General features: G+C 34.6%; 1 protein-coding gene across 25 annotated transcripts in view; it reads left to right on the forward strand.

The window, feature by feature from the left end:
• ATP2B2 (ATPase plasma membrane Ca2+ transporting 2) overlaps positions 1-26,984 on the forward strand; it is a 420,614-nt gene that overhangs the window by 305,766 nt on the left and 87,864 nt on the right. For 12 of the 25 annotated variants that reach the window (XM_072044123.1, XM_027467734.3, XM_038185709.2 and 9 more), the window contains 5 exons: positions 10,884-11,141; positions 12,188-12,313; positions 19,907-20,032; positions 21,797-21,829; positions 23,328-23,423. In XM_072044123.1, the coding sequence (XP_071900224.1) occupies positions 10,884-11,141; positions 12,188-12,313; positions 19,907-20,032; positions 21,797-21,829; positions 23,328-23,423 (639 nt within the window). The remainder of the gene's footprint in view (positions 1-10,883; positions 11,142-12,187; positions 12,314-19,906; positions 20,033-21,796; positions 21,830-23,327; positions 23,424-26,984) is intronic. The other 13 variants (XM_072044131.1, XM_038185717.2, XM_072044125.1 and 10 more) reach the window with 4 other exon arrangements.

Below are 26,984 nucleotides of genomic sequence, written 5' to 3' on the forward strand. Positions count from 1 at the left end.
TTTTCTTGAGATTATAAATCTTTTTTCTTCAGTAGTGTGTTCAGGCCCTAAGTGGGCAATTTGTGTTTAATAAGGCTAAGATAACTTTATCCCAGTAGTTGCAGTGTTTCCTGTGAGTGATTTTATTTTTTTTTGAATGCAAGGGTAGAATTCTAAATCCAACTTCTTTAACTGTATCTGAGCGAAAAAATGTCACTATGTGGACAGCCACTTCACTGCTAGTATCAAGCTAATAAAATTTCTAATTCCTTCCTATCAGTTTTATTCATAATGTGCTGTTTGCATTGGCATGGTAGCCTCTTCTAAGTTTGGTCTTAGGATATATGATTGTGAAAAAAAGGCCTTCCTTTCCCTCATAATTTTATTCTGAGTTCTCCAGTGACGTTCATATTAGCATTCCAGTAAAGTCATTCAAAACCCATGCAGTTCCCTGAGATCAGTCTCCTAAATTATTAATCCAATTTAGTACATATATCTTTCAAATTGAGTTTGTCTTTTACATTCCATTTTCTCATAGTTCTGACACTTGAATAACATCATCTCAGGGGAATCCCTTAATTGTGCTCCGTGTTCTTTATTACTATAAATTGCTTTGCCCTGTTGTTGGTGCCGTCTAAACTTAAGCACTTTTCTGTTACAGTCAAATCAGGTGAGAGCTATCTCCAGATACCCTTACTCTCAGGTTTTCTGGCCACTAAACAAAACTTCAGTGCAAATTATTGGTATATATTTTTATTCTGCACTGCAACTGAACCAACATCTTCCATTTTTCTCAGTGCTTTTCTGTAGAAAAAAGTCTAAATTGAATGAGCAAGCATGCTTAAGGTTAAGACCATGCACGCCTACACCACATTCTTGGAATAGTGACTTAAATTTGGAGAATTTCATAACTGCATTTTTATATACCCGGGATGAATGCAAAGAAACTTTCTATCTAACTTTCTATCTTAACCAGAAATTTAATTGAGGATATTTGTTCTGAAATGAAATGTTACAGCAAAAGATTTTCATGTGATAAATGTTTGTTGTTGTTGTTGTTTTACATTTGAATTAAATATTTTCAATTACTCTGTAGACACAGGTAAATAATAAGAAGTATGTATTTCTTTATCAAATTTTTATAGATTATGCTAACAAATTTTTGCTAGCTTTTTTTTAAAAAAAAAAAAAACAACACAAAAAACAGATTTTTTTTTTTAAATCAAAAAACAGATTTTTGTGAGCTACTAAGATTTTTGTAAGCTATATCTTTACTAGAGATGCTCGTTACATTATCCCAGTACAGCCTTCCTAGGGTAGACAAGCCATATTCCGATTCCATAACTCTATGGAATATGTTATCCTTACTGGGAACCTTAGACTCTGACTGATGGTCTTTAGTTCTCTGCATTAACATCTAAATAATTAATTATTTGCAGAATTTAATAAAAGACTGATTATTTAATTTCATTATTTTGTCATCTTCTAAGAAGTTTTTGCTCATATATTTAGCAATTCCTGTGAAACTGTTTATGATTGTTTATTATTGTGGGAGGAGTATTTTTGATGAGGTGTGAAAACACTTGTTTTGCAAATTTGCACTGGATCACACAACAAACATGTTTACTGTAAAGATAATTGGTGAACATAACTGCTCTTTTGTAAGTATTGAGATGAGAATATATTGAATTGGTTGTTTTGTGATATGCTTTTTTTTTTTTTTTTTTTAACCATATTCTAAAATGCTTACAAGTGGTGTACTTCAAGATTATTCAAGGTTACATTAAATTTTTATTTTGTAGGTTTTGCCTTTTCTGAAGCTTTCTGATTACACGCTTCTTGATTCTCAGCTTCTGGTTGGGTATACAGTCAGATAAAAGAGTCTTTCTGACACTTCCCTCTACTTTCTTCGGACCCGTGTTTTTTTGTAATGACATAGAACTTGTGAGGTTCTGCTCATCCACTAGTCTGGTGATGTCCTCTCCCCTCCCCCTGTTCCCATCTCCCTCCCTTTTTTTAATTGGTAAATTAACATTTTATTGCAATGTGGAGATCTGGAAACACTGGAAATGGTGTCTCTGTAAGAAGCAATTAGAAAGAAAACAGGTTCATACCCAGATTTTCAGGGTCAGCGAGGAAAGCCCAATTTAAGTATTGCTCTCTGCCAAAGAACTGGTAAGTCTAAAAGAAGTATGGAAATAATACTACATGCACCGTGGATTCAGGGGGGAAAAAAAATAGAAAAAAAAAAGTAGGAAAATAAAAGTTAAAAAAAAAAAAAAAAAGATGGGATGAAGTGGTCCATCAGTTTTCTGGAGCCAAACATTTGTCCAAGGAGTGCTTTCATTCTGGTTTTGTTCAACTGCATCAAAATCCTATTCACAAAGTATGCTTAGGGAGCAGCTTTGTTATGGGATGTCAGTGATATTGATGAATGACACAAGTTTTAGACTTGGGCTGGCTTCAGTAACAACACATTACAAACTTATAAAGTGCAGAATGTGCACTTTGTGTCACATGGGACCTGTAAATTAAATAATTATTTCATAATGTAGTGACCTACATCTGGTTTCTACAAATCTGTGTTGGGCTGCAAAAAATTAAGTCCCATAGATACCTTCCCTTCATTAGAGATGTGTAGATCATCGACAAAACTGGGTTGCTTTTAGAAATTGCTCGTTAGATAGATTTGCAGGTTGCCAAGTACTGCTCAACTCTCAGCTGGGGACATGAGGTAATGAGATTTAGAACTTTGGGATGAAATATGAAATCTTCTCACATATTTTCCAGGGAGAAGTTCTCTGAAAGAATTAATTCCATAAGTAAAACTCCACTAGGATATGACTGTATAAGCATTGTTGAGTAACTGCACTTGAACTCGTATTAATAATCACAGAGAACAACTTTCTTGGTCTGAACCTTGTGTTTGAAAACTATGTTTTACCCATTGAATATGTGACTACATTTTCCAGATGCTTTTGGCTCTGAGCAATGTACAGTAAAACGCTAGCAATCCGATGTCAAGGTTTTACCCTGCAACTCTTGAGAACAGGACTTGTGATTCAAATCCCTGCATTGGCAACATGGGGAAACAGAACTAAATATAAATATTTAAGAAATTAATATAAATTAATATGTATTAATATTTAAAAAATAGTTTTGTGATCCTGTTCCATTCCACTGCCTTTGGTGGAGTTAGGACACCATCCCTTCGACAGGTATTTACAAAATACATCGCTTTTGTGCTAGTCAGGGGAATCTTGCTCGATGTACAGCACCTGTTAAAGCTGAGTGATTAAGGGATAACGTCGGGTTGATTGAAATTAATGTTTCTCTGCTTGCAAATGCTTGTGATCAGGCTGAGGAATGTCTATGCATTCGGGGCTTTCAGATATTTTTTTCTTGCAGGGATATGTTGAAAATGTGTAAATATTTAATATTGAGCTCTAAAGTTGATGCTTATATAACTAACCTACAGGGACTTTTTCTTTTTTTTTTTTCCTTGCTGAAATCCTTATATAACTAACTGAAGTATCACAAAGAGAAGAATTCTAATATTTTTTTCAAATAAGCATCCCCAAATCACTTTTAGTGAATATACAAGCACCTTAAACCTGAAATGCATGTATCAGATATTTATAAAAATAAATCTGATCTTACTCCATCCCTTCTGCTTGGCTGGTCACAGAAGAGCATGCGTTTCTGCAGAACAGAGCCTGACAAGTAACCAGAAAATGTTTTTCATGGTTGAATAAGTCCTTGGAGAGTATGGGAGAAAGAGAGAGAACTTCTTTCATTTTTGAAGCTCTAGTAATTTCTGCACCTCTGCTATGAGCTGTGGCTCTGCGGTGCTGCCCTGTGGCCATCCTGCCCTGTGCTGGAAGTGACAGAGCCCTGACCGTGCTCCCTCATGGAGGGGCTGCCCGCTCTTTGGACCAATGTGATGACATTGGTCCAATGTGATGTTTGGTCCCTGGCCCACTCTTTGGATCAATGTGATGACAAGTGGTGTAACACAACAAGGAGATCCTAAAAGTGAATACGTCAGGGTCTGTTCCTGCTTAAAAAAGTCATTAAGGAAGGGAAGTTTTGATATTTGCTGCATAATTTTCGGTTATCGTTCCTTTTCCCACCCGTGTTTGATAAAATAAGAAATGTCGCTTACGCTGTTAGTAACAAGCCCAATGCTATTAATGAAAAAAAGCTGTAACTTACAGCTGCTCAGGTTGCTTTAATAACATCAGTGCTGGAGTTTTCAGCTAAGGAAAAATGACTTTTACAGGAAGCTATTAAATAAAGAAGTTTTTATCATGGGAACTGTTGTCTTTCTGATGGCAAAACCAGTTTGACTGACTAAAAAAATTACCTCTGGGGGTGGTATGAGATTTTCCTAGGGAATTTAAATGCCACAAGGTATTCTCAGCTTAAAAATAGAAATGTGTAGGTTGAAATGAGTAGCTTAGAGAGGTATGTGCTGTAGGTTGGGATTTAGCTAGGAATACAGATGTTCACAAATTTAAAAATATACTTTTCCTGATTTAAAAATTACCATGCTCCAGCCTAACACTATTTGGCTTGTAATTATAATTGTTGTCCTATTCAAGTTAGCTTTAAGAATCTCCTCATAACTATTAGGAATCTAATTAGAAATTAGAGACTTCTTTGTAAGGTGCACAGTGCTTGCACGCCTCTTTCTGTACTGGCTCTGAATTGGTGATTTGGTGGAGATACTATGAAAAATATGTGTGTTGAAATGGGGTCTCTGAACTTAGAGGTATCCCAACAGGAAACAAGCCTAGTAAATTGTCAGATGATGCTCTCTGGCTATGAGTGTGGCCTTTTCCTTTTTTTTTTTTTTTTTTTTTTTTTTTTTTATCCTGTGCCTTGCTACCCTGTTTTTACTTCCTAAAGCCTTATATATAATTAAAATACTGCTAATGCAGAATAGGCTTCTCAGGTTAATTTTGAAGTTCCTGGAGTTTATGCAAGTGCCTAAAAGGGTACAGCACAGGCAGCGTGCTCAGTGTTCCTGGTTCTTGGATTTTTTTAGCCCGTATCTTTTGTGCTCAGATTGCTTGCAATCTCTGATGAGACTGAAACGCAGGTTGCTGTCACTTCAGACGAACTGACCACATGTTCTGGTTTGAATTACTTTCCACCCTTTTTCCTGAATCCTCTTTACCCTCAGATTCCGTCTTCCCTTCATCTCCTTTCTATAGAAACCTCTTTCAACAGTCTTTGCTGACCTATTTCTGCTCAAATTTTAAGCTTTTAAAATTCTCTTATTTTTCCACAAGTTTCTGGTAATGTTCCTTTGAGAAGTTTCATGACGGGCGCAGGCATATCGTTCCCCATTGGTACTTCAGAACATCCCGCTGTCCCGCAGGGGGTTCAGCTCACCTGTACCTTCATGTGCCTGGGGAATAAACTCATCCATTTTATGACTTCATCTGCTTTTTCTATGCCAAGGGAGTTAAAGCCCTTTACATTCTTGACTTGCAGTCAAATCTGCGTAATCACAGTTTCAAACTGAGTATGCATTTTCCATCTCATGAGGATGAGTCTTTTGGGAATGATACACACATGGCATATGTTCATAGTTATGGCAGAAAATAGCCTCATATTAAAAACTTGTTTGCTTTTTTTTTTTTTTTAAATTGAACTTTCTGACAGATATGGCCCATGTTAAACATAATTTTAAATGAATACTTCACAATTCACCATGTTGCACTAAAACCCTGCTACAAATCACACATACGCACATTAATACTTTTTTGAGGCTTTTCAGTCTGTGCCTTTCAATAATGAAACTGCAGGCATGTTTTTCAGTAACATCAGGAGCCAAGTACAATCCTGGGAAAACATAATAGCAATCTTAGACCTTAACAAAATTTTTGAGGGTTATATAAGCATTTCTAATTGCCACTAGATGCTTGAAATTATATTTTGTATATTCTACTTAAGCATATTATCATTTCCTCTTTTGTGTGTCTTATTTATATGCCTTACTTTCCCTATATCTATAAAGTTGTTACTGTATCACTCTGCAAACTACAGAAAGGATGGATAGTAATAGATGAACAGTTAAAAAGTATAAGGACTTTTTTGTCCTATGAATACAGGTAGTTTGTTCCCAAAAGTTCATATATGTTTGTGGTATTTTCATGCTGGTGCATGCCCTGCCACGCTGCTCAATCACTCCCCATCCTCAGAACAACAGGGAGAGAAATGTATGATGAAGAACAATCACATGGGTTGAGATAAGGACAGGGAGACTGCGCCACCAGTTACTGTCGTGGGCAAAACAGCCTCAGTATGAGGGTTATTAATGTAATTTATTATCTATTGCTGACAGACAAGAGCAGTGAGAACCAAAAGCAAATTAAAACAACCTTCCCTCATCCACTCTCTTCTGCTTCTCCTCCAGCAGCACAGGAACGGTGCTGGGGTCAGTCCCTAATGCTTTGTCTGCTCCTTCTCAGTCCCTCTCTGCCTCTGAGAAACAAAACTCCACGTCACATGGGGTCCCTCCCATGGGATGCTGTCTTTCCTGAGCTGTCTTGTGTGGGCTGCCCACAGGCAGCAGCTCTTCAAGAACTGCTCCCACTCCTGCAGCCCCCTGCTACCAACACCTTGCCATATAAGCCCCGTATAAAGTCACTCTAGAATTTCTAGATTATTTTTTATTCATGATATAATAGCTAAAGAGAGATTTTTTTCCCCTTTATTATATGAGAAAGAATTCTACAAATATATACCAATAGAGATGCAAGGTTTTTTCTTTTTTTTTTTTTTTTTTTTTTTTTTTTTTTTTTTTCCCCTTCTCTGTTAAAAGGAAACGTTTCTAAAACAATTTTGAAGCAAGAACACAGCATAGGTCAATAAAATGTTTCCTGACAGGTCATCTCTTGAAGGGCAGGTTGCATTTTTTAAATCTTGCTTGTCTGTAAATCTTTATTAAAAAAATCTGTTCAGCAACCCTATCTGTAAGTATTGCGTGCTTTCTTTACTTGAAGTGGCTACAGTTTATTCTTACAGTAAGAAAGAATGGTGTGTGCATTTGGCATTAATTTATCAAGCACTTTCATCCTGTTTCATTTGTGGGACTGCAAAACACGAAGACAAGGTGAGGGAACTTGTGGAACAGACAGGAACACTCATGTGGTGTTCATGGTGTTTAGAATATGGCATGGTCAGCCAGCCTGCAGACTGGGCATCAGCAGGTCAAGGAGTGAGATCCCCATTTGTGTATTATCAATCTCTTTGTGGTCTTTAAAATTGTGTTCCAGAGTCCTGATCCTCTGAGGAAAAAGTAATCAATTCATGTCTCTCATACCTTGGCTCACTATTATAATGTTGGGTCATGCTGAATGAAAACAGAGTGAGCTGTCTGCTCCCTGTCACCTCTATGGGTGAATTCACTTAGTGTGTCAGATAACCTGGATCAATGGATCACTAAGAAGCAATGCTTCTTTATAGTTTATTTATAGAAGCTAAACTGCATCTCAACCAAGGAGCGTTCTGAACTCTGTAAAGCACCTCACAATCTCTTGCATCCATCTAAAAGTCTAACTTTTATTTTTGACCATGCTTGTCAGTTTAATTATTCCTGGGTCTCACTCCAAGAATTCCCTCCTTCCCTCCACAGACTTTTCCTCCATCTGAATTTACTATCATCTGGCTGAACAGAAAATAAATGAACCATTTTTGAACTTTCAAGATTTCCAAAAGGTTTTGGAGAATTTTCTCAGCATTTTAAAAGCTAGAATCATGAATCATCATTCAGTGCTAAAGCTTGTCAAATTCAGGGATGCTTTCCAAGAACTTGGTTTAAATTCAGTGTTTTCTCCACATTTCCTTTCTTTCTTACAAACATTTTTTTCAGCCTTAATACAAAGAGAGAAACATGTTCTTTGCTTGTGCATAATCTATGAGACAGGTAAACACAATTCCTTTCATCTTCATGATATCATTTTGTGTTATTTACATTCTACAGTAGGCTACTTTTCCTGGTTATATGAACATACTGGGAACGGTATTGTTTATATTAATGTAGAATTCAGTTCTGATAACACCTACACGAGATAAATTTCATTACTTAAGTCAACGTATATTTTTTATTTTATGCCTGTGTATCAGAATGCTTTTTGTTTTTGTTTTCTCAGAAATATTATTCTCCAAGCTATTCAAGGTACAATGTGTTAATATAGGGTTTGAGTACACTGACTAATAGGGGTTTTGTTTCTCTGACACATCCAAAAGGCAGTAATAAGACCTATTGGTTCTTTGGAAAAATAGCAAGGACTTGTAAAAGACTTGCAAAAACTGGCAGCTTTCTGCTGTAGTGACAGGGTATTCTGCTCTTCCAATAACAGAATATGCTTATGTATGTCCAGAGACAGCATGGGTTCCTTGTAATGAAGGACAAAGCACAGCTTTCAAACGTCTGATTTTAAAAATTTAAGTATTTAAGTATTACATAATTCTTGTTCTAGTAGAAAATAGTGTGTTATAAATTATAAATAATCTTTATGCAGAAATCAAAGACAGTTTTCAGTGAAAGCACAGGGGAGGGCATGCTATAGATTAAAGTAAATATTATCACCATATAATTGTCCCAGAGTTGAGCTGCTCCTTGTCACCCTTACGGGGGATTGGGCTGTTACTGTTGTCAGTTAAGCTGGGCCATGTGATCACCCACCTTATTTGCACTTTTACACAAGATAGACTAAATTTCAAGTGGTGAGGACTTTAAAATCCAAAAAGAAAACAAAATCAATCTTTGTGTTAGACCAGCATATGTTTCTTTTGTGAGAAAGAAGAGAGGATGTATGCTGTTAAAAAGAATAGGATATTGTTTCTTCATTTTAAATCATATCTAATGAAAAACGAGTAGTGAATTTTTGTCTTACATTTGCTAAAACAGAATTATGTGTGCTGGGAAACAGTATAATCTACTCAAGGCAAAAGTGAATTTACTGATTTGGAAAAGGAATCTAAAATGTAACATGGACCAATTAAGATGATTTAAAGGTTAAACAAAACAAATTCCATCAGTCCTTCCCAAGTAATGTTCTGCTTAAGGAAGACATTGCACCTGTGAGTTTATAAGTTGCATTTGTGACTGGTTTAAGCAACTCAAGGCACTGAACTTTAAAAAATAATAATAATAATAATTTAAAAAATTACTTAATTTCTTGGGTGCTGTAAAAACAGTATTTTCAGCAACGTTCTTGTCCTGCATATAAAGATTCATTTAGGTCATCTGTCTGAAGGCATCCCTGCCAGGAAAGCCCTTTCTTCTGGGAGTGTGCTTTTCCTTACAATTAGGTTAAATCTGAGTTTTAGGTTAAATCTGAGTTTAAACTGCAGCAAGCACTGGTAAAAACTCACTTTAATTTTCTTCTGTTCACTTAGTAGAGGCTTAGTCTTTAATACATCTTCCTTTGACTTTTTTTGGTAATTTTGTTACTGTTCACACGCAAGAGTAATTACTCAGCTGGTTAATGAATTATGATGCTTATGTTACAGGGAAACCTCTCCAGATTAAAAATAGAAATTAAATTGCTTGTTAATTTCCTCTAGTGTCAGGTGATGAATATACCAAAATTAAACTTTAGTCATAGATGGAAGCAGCACAGTTGTGAAATTGCTAAACTCCCTGGTACCTGAGGAAGATGGATAACTGATGTCAAACGCCTACCTTGTTCAGTTCTTCATGAGAAATTAAAAGGTTCATATTCTCTCTCTGTCACTCAGGAGAGAAGGCTCTTTTGCTTGGATTGGGTTCTTTTTTTCTCCCCTTTAGGTTGTGAAATCTCTGAATTTTGTGATTCCAGTAAGCATGCTTTGCTATCCACTGTCATGAACTATTTTTTTTAGGGCTTGTTTCATTAAAGAGGACATCTAGGTTGGTTATATTTTGTAAATTTTGTCTAGGAAATGTATTCAAATCTTAATTGTGTTACTTGGAAATAAATAATTAGCACTAGTTAATAAAATATCTCAGTATTAGTTCAGGTAATACTTAGAATGTACTTTTTAAATACTATTATACTTGTATCAGAAATAATATACTTATTTTTCTACAAATATGCCCTATATTCCTCTGTAAGAAAGATACTGATTATGTTATATCAATTACTAGTTATTAATTGGGTTGCTGATGAATTTATATTAGGTTTTAATTTTTCTGAATGTTCCCTAATGCCCTTCATTATTACGTTTAAATACTAATATGCTAGTTGATCAGAGTAGTTTTTTTTATGCAAGTGTTCTTTATGAGGGCATTTAGCTGAGACTGTTTAGAAATTATATTGAAAATTATTTCTTTAATCTTTTTTAGGAAGGTATACAATCTTTCTCTTATGCTTGATAAAACTAGGTCAAATACCAAGCAATAAATATTAAATGGTAGGTTAGATAAAACAGTATCTCTATTTGTAATGTTTACCCTTAATCAATTCAGGCAATCTTCAGAAATTTGATTACTTCTTTGTTGCAGTTATTACTCATGTATCCTATTTCTAAAATGAAAATTTAGAGTTAAGTCATGAGTATATAAATTACATCAGATGTGTAGCTTTTCAAGCATTTTTTTTTTTTTGTTTTCCCAACCTTCAATTTATATAATTCTATTCTTAATTGAATTGTATCACTTTCAACTGATTTATGGTATTAGTTGTTTTAGTATTAGGAGCCACTTTTCTTAAGTCCTCCTGATTTCTGGGAATGTTAGATGGCTCAGGTGAAGCCTGAGTCCTATTAGACAACAGAATTGATGCCGCCTTTACCCATTGGTTTGGTTTGCATTTTGTTGCCATTTCACAGCAAGATTTTCTTGTGATAAATTTAATACAACTGATCTTTGCTTGACTGAATGAGTCATAATATTGTCTTGGTAGGATGTGGTACTGCAACAGGAGGAGCTGAAGATGAGGGTGAGGCTGAAGCTGGCTGGATTGAAGGTGCTGCCATCCTTCTCTCTGTTATCTGTGTTGTGCTCGTCACTGCCTTCAATGACTGGAGCAAGGAGAAGCAGTTCCGTGGGCTTCAAAGTCGTATTGAGCAGGAACAGAAATTTACTGTTGTCCGAGGTGGACAGGTTATCCAAATCCCAGTGGCAGAGATAGTAGTTGGTGACATTGCACAGGTGAAATATGGTAAGTTTCGTCAAATCGATTACTTTTCTGAACTTTATTTCCCTTCTCCCTTCCTGGCCAAATAGAGGATATTTGGAACTCACTTCACTGGAATTAATTCAAAAACAGAATAATTTGGTATCATTACTATCCATGGTATGGTAATAATTATGCTGTGAGGGCAAAAGAAAAACTTGACCTAAAATACATGCAGTAAAATTACACTTGGTAATTAATTTTATTTTTGTAAGCTTCATTTCCTTTCACTGACAAGGACAAGAACTGTTCTTACAATGGTAATTCTCTTTCATGGAGGATTACAGTATTTGGAATTTTTGGAATCTGTCCAGGTATGAATATGAAGCAATTTTAAATGCTTTCTGAAAGGGAATCATGCCCCTGTGCTAACCCTTGTTGGTAGGCTGCTCCAAAACTATGGATCCTGTAAGTGTCCACAAACTGGGTGTTACTAGTGGGTGGATGCCATATAATTATATACCATAAAGGATGCACCCCCCTCTTCCTCCCCCCCCATTTTTCTCCCCATGCTCTGGTGAATTGTAAAATCTTTGCAGGAACTCTGTTAGCTGTGTCTAATTCAACCTGAAAATTACAGCCTGTTCCAACAGGCGTCCAGTCTCTCCTGGGTCAAGTCTCTCCTAGGTTTAGATGCAGGAGAGCATCCAGAGAGCAGAAAGGAGAGAGACTGCTTAACTGTCTATTAGCTGCTGTTTTTTCTTAGGAAGTTTGACAGAACAACCTTCATGTCATGTTAAAAAGATCACTCCCCTCCTAGTCTAGGTGATTATTCATTGTATGTTAAGTGTGATGCATTCTGATTCTGGTGTAACGTTAAGCAAAAAATATTTGCAACGCAAAGGTTATTCTCTATGAGATTATAATAATGTGGCTGATGTGATCTGATATGGTTGCACTTTCATATTTGCTTTCATTTTACATTTTAATGTAATTATTGTTGTAATTTTATCATAGAAATAATTATGTAATTATAAAAGCACTTACTAAATCACTGGTTTTCCATTGTTTTTTTTTTTTTTTACTGAAAGGTGATCTCCTACCTGCCGATGGGATATTTATTCAAGGAAATGATCTTAAAATTGATGAAAGTTCTTTAACTGGAGAGTCAGATCAAGTCCGCAAATCTGTTGACAAAGACCCAATGCTACTGTCAGGTAAATTTGTCTGAATTCTTTCTGAGTTTACCTTTTATGTACAGCTTTGTTCATGTTTTGTTTTGATTTGGTTCTCTACAGCATCAGGTTTTGGTAACCTAGATATAGCAGGTCTTTTGAATACAGACACAGACCTTGCCAGTTTTTCATATGAGAGATAGACTAATGTTTTCTGATTGTGTGTAATTCTTTCTGATCATGATATTTATTAAATAAGTGAGAAATGCTGAAAATTCTTAGAGGGAAATGAAAATATAATTCCTGGAAAAAAAAATCATTTCAATTCATCATATACCAACTTTAATTTAACCATTAAATTTTAAAGTCTTTCAAAGCCTCTTTTTTATGCATACAGTAGAAACATTAGAGAAAGAAACAACAAATGTGCTAAGAAAGATGGATACACTAAAATATTGACTTTTATGTCAATTTTTATGTTCATAATCTTTGTTATATGTTCATGTTATTCATACTATTTGTATTTTGTAATATAATTCTACACAGTAAATCATTTAAATATACACATATATATATTTTATTCTAAAAATGAGATTTTTAAATAGTCTGGTTCTTAACAGATTTAAGCTAAGATGTGAAGGCATAAAAGCTGTCTGCTATTTTGTCTCATAATGGTCTCATAACAATCATCAATGTATTGCAACTTGATAGAGTCCTTTCAAATACATTTGAACTCTCAACTCACAGAAAGTATACTTCTTGTTGTCTTGTTCGTGTACTCTCCCATATTCCTAAATTGAATGAGATCCTTTTGAATACCCATAGATTTCAGTGGTGACTGTGGAAAAAATATAAAGACACTGCCCTGAAAGGCATGATGGGGAGAGAAAAGGAAAGTAGTTGAGTTAGGTGAAAAGAAATTTTTATCCTGCTTCCCAAAGCTTAAACATCTTTGCTAGAAAGAGAGGTTTGTCTTTATGGTTTTACAGTAAAGTTTGCACTATTTATATTTCCCTTTTAGTATGTTATCTCTATAGTAATTACAAAAAGGTGAAGAATTAATGGGATATTTTAACAAATGCTGCACAAACTTTTGCTCCATATTTATACTAATGAATTTATACTCGTTCTGTGTTAGCAAACCCTTGAACTCTATTTGCTTATGAGTTCACCAAATACTACCTTTTTTTCCAGAGATATACTGCAAAGTTTAATACCCATGATGTTGGACCTGATGTGCCTGCTGGAAATTGTTAGTAGCTCAAAAATCAAAAAAGTTGAAACCCACCATGTCATGTTTGTTTCACAGTAGTTTTAAAAACAGAATTTCTGTTGGATATTAGCATAGAACCCGTATTTTAATAAAACTTCTTTAAAGCAGGGAAAAAAAAAAAAAACTGTAAAAAGACCTTAATTTTTCCTTGTCTTTGAACCTGAAGACATCAGTAAATTATTTCCAATTAGGTTTTGGAATTTAGACAAAGATTGTCAGGCTGATGTTTGCCACTGTTCTTCCTCCATCGTCTGTTGGAAAAGAAGACAGTTCAGGTTTGATAGAAGAAAGCTAAAGAAAGGTAACATTTGAATTGCAGCCATGGTTTGTTTTTGTGGGTCTAAATTTGGTGAAAGAAAAACACCATGAATCAGGAAGTCTTATTTTCACTGTTGGCACCTGAAACATTTTTAATATTCGATTAGTTTCAATGACATAATTAAACTAAATGAGTTTCTGTGCTTAATGTCCTGTTTAATCATCCAGATAGTCATTTACTATACTTGAGAAGCAATTCTAAGAGTACAAGTGCTGACTAGACCAGATGGTTCATTTCCATCTGTATATAGCACATTTGGTACTACCTAGGAAGGCAGAAATGGGAATATAAACTGAAATGAAACTCAACTGATATACCTGAAATGAAAACAACCAATAGTTCCACTGTACTTCTTTTTCCCTTCTTTTAGGTCACTAATAGAGTTTTGCATGCGTGGTGTAGCACAATACACTGTATCAAAAGTCAACAGTATTAACAAGCCCATGGTTATATTAAATTTCTTTGCAATGAGCATGGGCATGTATTGACCAAAAGGTGAAGAGAGCTTGGGTAATGAAACTGTCTGATACTCGTCCACCTTTGCCTGGTGGAAGACAGGTTGGCCATGAGCCAGCACTGTGCCCTGGTGGCCAAGAAGGCCAATGGGATCCTGGCGTGCATTAAAAGGAGCATGGCCAGCAGGTCAAGGGAGGTGATCCTCCCCCTCTACTCTGCCCTGGTCAGGCCTCACCTGGAGTACTGTGTCCAGTTATGGGCTCCCTGGTACAAAAATGACAAGGATCTCCTGGAAAGAGTCCAGCCACAAAGATGATACGGGGCCTGGAGCATCTCACCTACAAGGAAAGGCTGAGAGACCTGGGTCTGTGCAGCCTGGAGAAAAGAAGACTGAGAGGGGATCTCAGCAATGTTTATAAATACCTGAACTATGGGAGACAAAGGGATATGGCCAACCTCTTTTCAGTGGTTTCTGGGGACAGGACAAGGGACAATGGCCAAAAAATAGAGCATAGGACATTCCGCACCAAGATGCGAAAGAACTTCTTCACAGTGAGGGTGATGGAGCACTGGAACAGGCTGTCCAGGGAGGTTGTGGAGTCTCCTTCCCTGGAGATATTCAAGGCCCATCTGGACGCTTACCTGGGCAGCCTGCTCTAGGGAACCTGCTTTGGCAGGGGCGTTGGACCCAAGGATCTCTTAAGGCCCCTTCCAACCCCTACAATTCTGTAATTCTGTGAAAACTGATATGCCCTTCAAGTTCTGCATAGTTTGAAATTCAGAGAAATCCATGATTCCCATATACAGAAGTTTTGTACATGAGTCTGGCCTCAGTAATTATTTAGGGGTACAAGGTGATAATAGTTAACATTGTAAAAAAAATATCTTTGGAGGTTTATTGTTTAAAGCTTTTTTTTTTTTTTTTTTTTTTTTTCAGTTATTCCAGTTATTTAGATTAATTTGATTAATGAAATTAGCATGAAAGAGTTGCAAAGAGGAACTGACCCAGTGTAGTTCTCACTGAACTGATACTGACAGAAGGTTATCTTAACCTAAGTTTCATCCATGTGTACTTTTTGTTTGTTTGTTTGATTCTTTGAAACAATGAAGAGTCAGCTTATTAAAGAACAAATAAATTAAGGAAATGTCTTGGTTATGGTGCTTTGTTAGGTTTTGCAAATTAGAAGGAAGCTTGATTAAGGAATCGGGTCAGTTACTGCCTGGAGAAAAATAGTTCTGATTCTGTCTTAATTCCTTGCCGGAAAATATTCAAAGCTAAGCTTCTAGCAAAGCAGAAATTTTTAGAACAGAGCATCTAACTTAAAATGTTCCAAATTATTTGGTTATGCTGAAATTACATGTAGATGAGTTTTTGCTGGAAAACTTTTTTTGTTTAAAGAGGATATTCTGATGGTTGTTTCGCTTTCTTAGTGACTTCAGTTACCTTTTAATAATTGCAGTGACTAAACCATTATTTAGACATGCAGATAGAGAGTTTTTGCTCAACTCAAGCTTGCTGGAAGTAACAAAACAGGATAAACACTCAAAATTAGAGTGCTCTGCATTTCTTTCTGTATTTTTTGAGCCATATTTCCAACCTATTTCACTAGTATTGTTAGATTTGGAGGTTTTTGAGCAGTACATGTTTAGTTGCATTTTTGTCTGAAAATGTACATGCTTCAGTGTAGCTTCCTTATCTGTGTAATCCAAATAGCTCTTTTCCCACTGAACTAATCTCCTTATTTTCTATCTTGGAATATCCACTGTTTATTAAAAAAAAAATACTTGGCATGTGAAAAAAATATATATTTTACTAATATTGAAAAAATAGTCTAAAGAGGGAAATAATTCAGTGTAGTAGTTCCACATGAATTTGAAATACATGTTTGGTGAACAGATTAAGTGAAAAGCATGCATTCATTCCAGCATTTCATTTATGTAACAATAGCTGATCAAATTCACAAAGTCTATTTCTTCATTCAGGCTAATATAAATGAATTATAACACCACTTAAATGACGAAATTGCCAGAGTTAGATGGAAGGAGGTTCAGCTTTTGTGATTAGCTTCCAGTAATCCTAACAAAGAGTAGTCTGCTGATAAATTAGTACTTAGTACCAGCTCCAAAGCACGCATTTGTATGCAACTCAACATTTCAGAATTATGTTTTACAAGACTAACGTTAAGAAAAGGTTTAAAAGGTTCAGCATGGCATTTCATGCATTTGAAGACATTTTGCCTTTTCAAGGTGCACAAAACGTAAGCTTGAAAATTGGTGGATATTTGTTTTCTTAATAAAGTTGCCCATATGCATGCAGTATTTTGTGTATATTTATGCACACCTTTGTAGTCCAGTACAGAAGAAGATTCCTTCAAAATAAAACATGTATACTAAAAGAAAGTTATGAATTAAAAGATAGTTTTAAATGGTGGCCTTAAAAGAAGTTATTTCAAAAGTTATGCATTAAATTTCAGGCATTTTTTTCTGTTTTGCCTGAGCCAGTACAACCTATTCTAATTCTTAAAGATCTTTACTGTTCCTTTTGACTTGAATGTGATTTGATTTTGGTTGTTTGGATAGTTGTTTTGTATGTTCGTGATGTTTTGTTCTGTCATGTGAAAGAGAGAAAATGACTTTTTAAGGAATCAAATGGTATCACAGAAATACCTCATAGGAGCCATAGGAACAGTTCACAACTCACTAATGTCATGTTTTTTTTTGTTTGTTTGTTTTTTTGTTTTTTTTTAAACATATCTGACTAGTGGAGTATTTTTGTTCCTATTTTTCTTATTTCTGCTGAATTTTTCTCAAGGTTGTGATGAGATGTTTATGGTCTCAAACTAGGCTATATGCTGTGCTGTGTTTCTCTTTTCCTTTTAAGAACATGAAACTTTGATTACTTATAAGAAGATTTTGATTACAAATATATAGTGGCATTGTTTGAGGACAGCAAATGGATGTGCAGTAATAAGAAAATGTGTTAAAAAAAAAAAGGTTATAAGGAGATTATTATATTAATATATATCTATGTATGACAAAGGTTCCTTTTGTCAACTTTTGAGATAACTCAACAAAGAGAAAACATTTGAATGAGAATCATCACCCTTAAAATGCTTTTTTTTTTTTTTTTTAAGAAAAGGAGGGGGAAGGAATCTTTCCATGTCCAGGTTTAGTAGGTGTGAAAGCTCAATAAGATTCTCCATGAGAAATTTAAAACAACCCCTATTTGTTCAATGCCTATTTGTTCAATGCCACAGACTCATAATTCAGTTGGTTAAAATCCATTTTGCAGTAGTTTGCAATAAGACTGAGGATTCTTCTCTATTTCACTGTGGCTTCAGACATCCCTTCCTCCAATATGTTTCAAAACTACAGGCATCAGTGAACAACTTTGCTTTTGTTTCTAAATATTGAGTGATAAGTAATGATGGCATTGGGTAAGTGACAGGGGTGAGATAGTTGAGAATAAACATAACAGAATCTTTACCCCATTAGCCACAGAAGTATTTAGGATGTCAGTTACTGAATTTACATTACTCATGCTGTCAACAGAATGAAAGAAACAGTGATTTCATGTTAATGAAAGTAAATGGGGAACCTTGCATTTCTGACAAACTGTGGAGCAGTACAACATTAGTTTTGAAATGAGGTGAGGATCTAAGAAACAATAGAATAAAACCCAGAAAAGTAGTTTGTCACAAATACCACAGTGACGAGGCTTTAAAGTGGTTATTATAAGCAATAAGAAAGTAATAACTGTTTATTTGTTTCTTTTTCTTTTTTTGATCACAATGGTCAAACTTTTTCTTTGACTTAAAGACTTGAATTCTTGTCTTAAACAAATAAATTACTTAAATATAGGAGGTTTTTCTTTTTCCTTTTTTTTTTTTTCTTTGTTTTTCCTATAATGGTACTTTAGTTACTGGATTATATTCTGATTCCATCTGGTCTGATTTTACTTATATCCCACAGATGCATGTCTGTGACAATGACTAGTCCTAATACATAATGTATTTCAAACTTTAATACCTACGATAAAACAAATTGTTAAATAAGAAACCAATCTTTGAGCAGATTTAGTTAACCATGTGTTACCGTTAACCAAGTTAACCATATTTCACTTGGATTATAAATATGGGGTTTTTGTTTGTTTTATATGAATATATATAAACCATTCTCACAGCTTTTACTTTGTATGTTATAGTCTGTTTTTGTACTTTCCAAATTATTTCCTCCTTCTTCAAATGCAGGAAAGAGTATTTGAAAAACCCCAAACCCAGTAAACTTCCAGCTACTTTCAATCTCAGTTTACCCTGCCAACTTCACATAGAGAAATAATTGCTTTTCATCTGGGTGTCACAAAGACTTATACTAAATAGACAATGCTATAGCTTAATAGGCATACATAATTTTCTACCAGTAAAGAATAAAATATAAAACATATTTCAATTAATAGCTTCATATATGAGTAGTTTCTCATCATTAGGTATTATTTTTTTGTCTAGACCATAGGAACATAACTGTGTCACATGACTGACATACAGTGGTGTATGTCTTTTAATATTCACTATCTACTAAGGACAGATCTATTAAAATGTTATAAAGTGTTACAATTTTTTTCCAAGATGTTAGATCAAAATACTCCATGACTGTTTCTAGGAATTCCTAGTTTGTTTATGTTTCCACAACTCATAGCAAAAGGTTTCTAAGAGGCTGTGATTTTAGATACCCCCAACATTTTCTTAAATAAGAGTTGGAAATTAAAAATTTCTATACAATAAAGCATCCATTTCTTTTCTCAATAAGAATTTAGTTAATATAATGGTGTAATTACCTAGTTAAACAAATGATCTTAAAAAAAAATACTCTGCATTTTACTTTGTTTTAGCCTAATAGAAATCTTTGTACACATTGATTTTGTTTTCAAGTGTATCAGATTCTTGCTGTTTGGGAAACTTGTGATTTAATTGAATTTAACATCCCTTGAAGATTTTTTTCAGTATTGATTTTCAAGTATGAAGATGAGAAATCATCTTCAAAAATATGTTTTCTATGCCTGTAAATCAACAACAGCTGAGAAAGATGAGAGAACTTGCACATATGCTTTTGCTTCAGTTATGTAATAGCATTCCATGTATAGTCAGTGTAATCTGGACAACAATCTCCGAGGAATATTTGCAGAATATTAAGAAATATTTCTTAAGTTACAAGAATTAAACGTATGAAGCTAAATTATCTTCCAAACTTGTGTAACCTTTCTGTTAGTGACAACATTTCTTTTTAAAATTGAATGTAATGTGGCTAATGAATATACATCCTAATATTTGCAATTAAAAATCCATTTGTGGTTGAGAATAGTATATAACAATAGGGCTTATTTTTGATATGTAATAATATTGACATTGATGAAGATTTTAAAAGTGTAACTTTCTCGGTTACAGATCTCCCTCAGTGCTAGCCTTGTGTAAAACATTTAATGGCTATTCTTTTTAACTTATATATGTATATACACACACACACACACACACGTGTGTTTATATATATATGTATGTATGCATAAGCAAGCACTTATATTGTGTATTTTCAGGTACTCACGTCATGGAAGGCTCTGGACGAATGCTCGTAACTGCTGTCGGTGTGAATTCTCAGACAGGCATCATCTTTACTCTGTTAGGTGCTGGAGGAGAAGAAGAAGAAAAGAAAGACAAAAAAGGTAAATTTCACAACACACATGCTCCCAAGAAAGCACTTGGTTTTGTTTTGTTTTTGTTTTGTTTTGTTTTTGTAGCCAGAACTCTCCTCAACTCTTGACAAACAAACAGATTTAAAAAAACCTTTTTTTTTAATCCATTTTTGTCATTGCACATCACACTGGAAAACTGCAAAAGTGGTTAACCAATAATATACATTGGATAACAAGATGTTTTCCCAGTGTTAAATTGCAGACTCTCAGTACATAATTAAATGCAAGGAAGTACATGGGCATACTCCCATTGCTATGTCTTTTTGCATAAATCCATACTCACCTAAAATTTGCAAAGGTTTTGCACTCGTGCACTTACATCTATGTAACATTGTTTTTTCAAAACTCAGCCATGAAAATTACATCTTTTTTTGAGCTTCAGACATAAAATAAAGATAAGATTTTTTACTAACTTAGTTATTTAATGTCAGTGACTGATTTTAGAGGCATTTTAATTACCTAAGGTGTAGAGGTCATTCTAAGAATAGTAAAAATGGAATAAAGTAAGTAGCAGTAAATGTTAACAGAGAGTTTAACTTTGACATCACGTATCAGTTGATGAAATCAAGAAATGTTAAGATTTTCCATCTTATTATAGTTTGAAGTCATGAGCAACTGCTACTCTCTGGTTTGCACACCAAGCAGACATGATTTAACATGTCCTTTGCAGTTTTTGTTCATACAGTCTTTTTGTAAATCATTCCAGTCTACTTTCAGAATTTTGTTTCGTGTTTGTTCTAAGTATGTTTTTCTTTCAGACATGCTTAAGGTCAATTAATATGATTTTTTAGACACTCCCACACTTTTTAGTGCTTTTTACAGTTAATAAAGGAGTAGTTATAGTTTTACAGAGCATTTTACCTATTAGAAAGCATGATTTCACCTTTATTATTTCTGTTCCATCCTTTCAATTTGAAGCAGCAGATAGGAAAACCAATTCAAAATGGTTTTCACAACACAGATTTTCTGTTCAGAAATGTGTGCAACAAATGGAAGTCCTTATGAAACCTAGAAATGCAAAATACTTATCAGGCATGATAAGTTTGCAGAACTTTAAAAGGAGAAAGACCGCAACTTCCCAAAGTAAAACTCACTTCAGACTAGTTTTGAACAATTTCCTGGAGTCTAATCTTGCTGTCACTAAAAGGATGGAAAAGACTCCTACATACAGATGTTTCAGGATCTGGCAGCATCTCTTTTGGCAGTGTATAAGAATATTCTAGAGGAGAGGGAGCAACATCAGTTTCTGCTTGAATGTAACAACTGTCTGTCCTGAGGTCCTTTGTTTAATGGGGTTGGCCTTCTCTGTATATTATTTTGCTCAGGACGCTGATGATTTTCTCATGTTGGATTGTGGATAGCCTGGAAGACAGTGAAAGACAAATCTGAGGTAGCAAAGTAATGCGATGCACTGTGCTCATAATGTACTTCCGAGAGACACAGATACTTACAGGGATGCGTAAGATCTTTTTTTGCAGATGCTAAATCCAATTGGATATAGCTACAATACCAAGAAAATTCCTTCATGTTTTGTACTGTCTCTAGCAGGTTTGTGCTAGTGCAGAAGAGTACCTGTGCAGAGCTGATGGCTGATTAGGCCTGAACTCAGATGACGTACTCTCATATATAAACCTGCAGTTCTCTAAAGTCCTAACAATCATAGATGTTTGCTTCAGTCTTATGTGGGTGTTTGCTTTTATTGTTCATTAACATTTTGTAAAAATCATCATACAGGTGTGAAACAGGACGATGGACATCAGCTTCCAGGTAGAGTAAGAATTCTACCACATCAAATGAAAGGATGAGGCCTTTAGCCAGCAAGCTTTGGTGCAAATCAGGGTTGAACTAATGATTAAAATAATTGTCTTTGAATCAGTCCAGTTAAATTAAAGAACAATTTCAAATCAACAGGATTGTTCATGGAAAACATTTAAGTGCGCACGCACTGTTGGTGTTGCAAATCTGAATGTTAAGCTTGAATACTCAGTTAATCTCCAGAAGTAAATTACAGTACATTAAACACTGAGATGCGTGATTTGCTGTTAGCACTTCGTGCTGTGCTGGTTAGTATGAGTATCCAAATGGAATAAAAAATAAGCATGAGTAACCAAAACACTGTTGTTATCATCAGAATAATCAAATTTGCAATTGAAATTTTCATGAATATACTTACACGTGGTGTGTTTTTAAATCCTATATGCTGTTTATTTTCTTTTTCCAATTTACCATTTGTAAATAAGACAAGATGATATTTCTTGAATTACAAACCAGTACAATATGAAACAGTCACTGTGGGTCAAGGACTGACGAAGTTCAAGGGTCTCAGTCCGGATTCACTGCAGGACTTCTGTGCTCTGTTGTGAGCGATTACCCAACAGAAACAAAGCAAAATTTATTTTATCTATTATTTGCAGAGATTAATTTTCTCTACAGTAGTATAAAAATCCACAATAAAATAATAAAATGTTCTCAAAGTTTTTCATATACCTGTTAGGAAAGATTGCTTGACCAATTTATCTGATATGCAAATAATTGCTGAAAACAAAGTGAGAATTTTATTTTCTGTTACTTTTTTTTTCATTTCACCACAAAACAGAGGCAATTACATAATGCCCATTATTTGGATTTGAAACAACTCATTACAAGACTATATTTTCCTAGACTGCTTCTTCTACATTTCTACATACAATATGGAAAAGTTTAATGTTTCCCCTCAAATCAATGTGCAACTAGGTTTTTATAAGACACAGATTGAGCCAGCACCTTAGACTGGGCTGTGCCAGCAGTAATACATTGTAATATGTAGCATTGCATCAAATGCAAAGTATGAAATGTTGCAGATACAATGTTGTATGCAACATATTTTAAAACTACTGATACATTCCACAAATTTATTTACTTACGGAAATATTTCAACCATTTTAATATTTCTGTAACTCATAATTTAAGTTAAAAAAAATACATAGAGAGGACCATACATAGTGTGTACAATTAGTTCTTACCAACTGTTAACTTGGTTAAACATCTTTCTTGTTCGTTTAGTTGTTATTATAATTATTCCATGTAAGATTTTTTTGCCTTTGTAATGACATTTTGGTTTTGAAATTTATGTTGATTAATTTAAAACATTGATTTTGGTGAAAACAAAGCCACAGTATTTCATAAATGTTTTTGCTTTTTTTCATTTGCATTTGTTCATATTGTTATTATTTATTATTTATTGTTTTTTGTTTGTTTGTTTGTTTTTTTACCCATTATTACTCAGTAGATTCTTCCCATCCCTCCTCCCACCCTCCTTCAGCCACAGATGGTGCAGCAGGTGCAAATGCCACTGATAATGCAAATGCCAGCTTAGTCAATGGTACGTCAAGAACACCTAGCTTGTTTTATTTGATAGATTTCTCTCCTTACTATATCAGATTCTGTCTTTCTCTTATGAACTGCACAGATGTTCTATGTGCATGTCATTACCCTCTGAGAGCTCCTTTTCCACAAGCTCTACAGCAGCTTATGAGATGCCACAAAGATGTTATGACTGAATCACTTCATTTACATAGAATTAAGCATGGAAGAACAAACAGGAATTATGATCTCTTTGCCATTAATTAAAATTGTAAAAGGAACAGTTAATAAGACTGTTTTCAAAACTTTTTGAGTTGCCTTTACGTAAAGTTTCATTGTAAAACACATTTGTCAGCACAGATCTGAAGAACACCGTGATAAATGGATTGTACCTTCTTCTGATGTGGCACTCTCATAAGTATTGATATAGTCTTCATGTAGCTTTGAGAAATAGTGCTGGGGTCGGGAATCTGGCTCAATTTCTACTTGCAGTGCTTTCATAAAAAAATTCTGCTGCTTTCAGCATCTTTTTGAATAGAGACTGATAGCAAAGCAAAGCTTTGTGGATGCCCTTAGACAGTGATCATCTAACGAGCCTGTTTGCACTGACTGTGTGTATATATATTACTGTGGTCAAGTCTGACCATCTCTTAATACAGTTTCTTGACCCCACTTGTAGCATGGAGGTATTTCAGTGTCTCTTCTAATAGTCTAATTTCAGTGTTAAATAGAATGGGTCAAGATTAGTCTAGGCATTAGAAGAGCTATATTTTTCTGGTCATCAAATACATTAGTCTATATTTGCCATAGAGACCTTTCCTTCTTGTACGGCACCAGTTACCCAGACATTCTATTTTTCATCACGTTGGTGACAATTTTATTTTTTTTAATGTGGGTCAGTGGTTTGGGCATTATGTATGTAACGTTAGTTTCTGACACAGCATTGCCAAGCACTAAACAAGTATTAAGGTCTACTACTGTGAGAACCTTCTTAAAGCAATGGCATTGTAAATCCTTTGATCCTAATTCTAAATAATTTGATTACAACTTAAAAGAAACATGTAAGCAGACTTAAAAATTTTCCCCCTGCATATTCTAGGTTTGCTGGGAAACTAGGATTTCCAATTCTGACATCTCACTGCAGGGCAGATTTTTTTTTAGTAAAGCAGGAGTAGCAACTTTTTTTTGAGTCTCAAAATCTTGTCTGTTTAACTTTGGCAGATGAGCTTTTGAGAACACGAAGTCTTGCACACAAAAATGTCACAAAAGCTTGAAGGATCTAAAGCAGAACTGCAAAACTTTACTGTTTTCCAACAATATAGGCAAATTCAGAAAAAAATATTAATTCTTCCTACAAGTCCCATCTCTGTGTTATCTCTAGACCATCCTGGTTCCAACACCCCCATTTCAGATTCCTTAGAGACCAAGAACCAGGAAATGAATGAGGACTGTTTCATTTTCCCTTCCTCATGGTTCTACTTCCTTGTGTGTAAAACACGTCTGTGCATACAACAGCCTTACCAGATGTCCTCCTCTGTCCCACTAGAGATTGCATTATTAAATTTTGCTGAGTGCTAAGTCAAGCATCTGCTTAAGTGCTTTGCTGGTTGAAAACCATTGCTCAGCAGGAGGCAGAAATGAGTCCTGAGTTATTCTAACTCAGTCTCTCTGTTAGCATGATTTAGCTGCTCGGTAAATATCTGTTTTGTTTGGTCTAAATGCCTGAATTTCCTATGAAAATTGAGTGCCAAAGGATATTAAATTAGTGTGTAAAATCAAGTAAATATGGGACTTTCAGACTTCCTATCTTCTCTCCCACCAGAAACAGCAGTTATTTTCTCTGCTTATCTCAGAGCTGTAGTTTACATACTCAGTTCTTTTCAGTGCACAAGGTATAGAAGTGAATTGTTTGTGCAACTGAACATTTTTCTGCTTTCACCTCTTCTGAAGTGAGGCAGTTAAATGAGTTCTGCACATCTTTGATCAACATGTAGAGAAGAAACTTTCTATAATTCAACTTTCTTGATGGTGTGCTCAGAGGAGAACTGTGACAGAGAGCAGAGTTAAATTTTAGTGCTTTGAAATTGTCTGGGAAATTGCCAAAGTCTGGTTTCTGTTTATACTATGCATTTTTCTAGTCAGTAGTGATGATGAGTTGAGAATACTTAAAAGGTAGCTATGTTTTGCAGGGGGGTTGGAGAAGAGAAAGGAAGGAAAGAAGTTCTAAAGCGAGGAGATGAAGTTCTTGTAGCTATTTTTCCAACCTAGATTAAATTATTTTTTTCAATAATGCCTTAGAATTTTCCCTGAAATGTAACTGGAAACAAGCATTTTTACCTAATGTCTAATATCTCTGTGTAGAACATACCTTCAAATATGAAAATACATGCTTGAATAAATACTTAGAACAGGAAATGATGTTGCTTGCGAGTTGAAAGTCAAAACATTACAATTTAAAATAAATTGATTTATATCTTAGTTACCAGTATTCAGTTGACACAGAAAAATGCTTTTTATTTTCGGTCAGTGATAGTGATAAAGGTATGTAGGCTTGTGATGCATCCTGTTGTTTGCCACCTGCTATATAAGTAACTATCACATACTAGTAGTTATTTCTAGTAGTTGAAATGAAAATGCATAATTTTCTGATGGTCCTTTTTGTTAAACAAACAAAACAAACAAACAAAAATATATATATTCAGTTCTTAAAAGGTTACAAGTTCAGGTTATAAGAAGATCAGAAAATTTTACAGAAAGGTAATAATTCATGAATTTTCCTCTGTTTTAATAGTACAGTATTTAGAAAACATAAATTGTTATAAAGTAAATATGGGAAGAAGCAGTGATGTTTGTTTACAGCTTGTTTATCCCAAATATGATTTGGTTTGCAGAAAGCAATGGTGTTCATTGACCAGCCTTATTCCTAAATCAGGATTTCATTTTTTGGGGGTCTGTGTGTGTGTCTGTCACAACTCATATTTTTTTAAAATTAAAATTATAAATTGTAATATAAAAAGATATTATAATTAAGATTATAAATTATAGAAATACCATACCAGACTCAGAGAAAAATCTCAGCTGATATACTTCACATCTACTGCTAATTCTAGTTCTAGCATATGTATACTTCTGTTCTTTTTCTACAAAGCAATTTGCAGTTTTAATATATTTTAATGTATTTCCTGAATTGCAAGAAGAGTTATTTAGTGAATGCATAAAAGAATTATCTAAAACTTCCTATTTGATCAGTGGCATCAGAATTATTCTTTTGTAGTTAACCTGTGTTTTACAAATGCATTGATTCTGATATCATACTGCATGGAAGAATTCCTAATGATTCACTTGAAATACGTCACTTCTTCCCCTATATATAGATTTGCAATGTGCGTCTGTTCTTACTAGCTGCATAATATTACTGACTTGACACGAAGAGAGCTGCAACTCATTTCTATTGCAACATGAGACATTTTGGAAGATCAGTAGGGTATTTTCTTTTTTTTGTTCTATCACAGAACATGAGCATATAACTAGGTCAGCTTCTTTAGGTGATTTCAAGTTGTTCTTCCAATAAGCAAATAAT

The sequence above is a fragment of the Anas platyrhynchos genome, chromosome 13, assembly GCF_047663525.1.
Source record: "Anas platyrhynchos isolate ZD024472 breed Pekin duck chromosome 13, IASCAAS_PekinDuck_T2T, whole genome shotgun sequence".
In the NCBI taxonomy this organism is placed as follows: domain Eukaryota; kingdom Metazoa; phylum Chordata; class Aves; order Anseriformes; family Anatidae; genus Anas; species Anas platyrhynchos.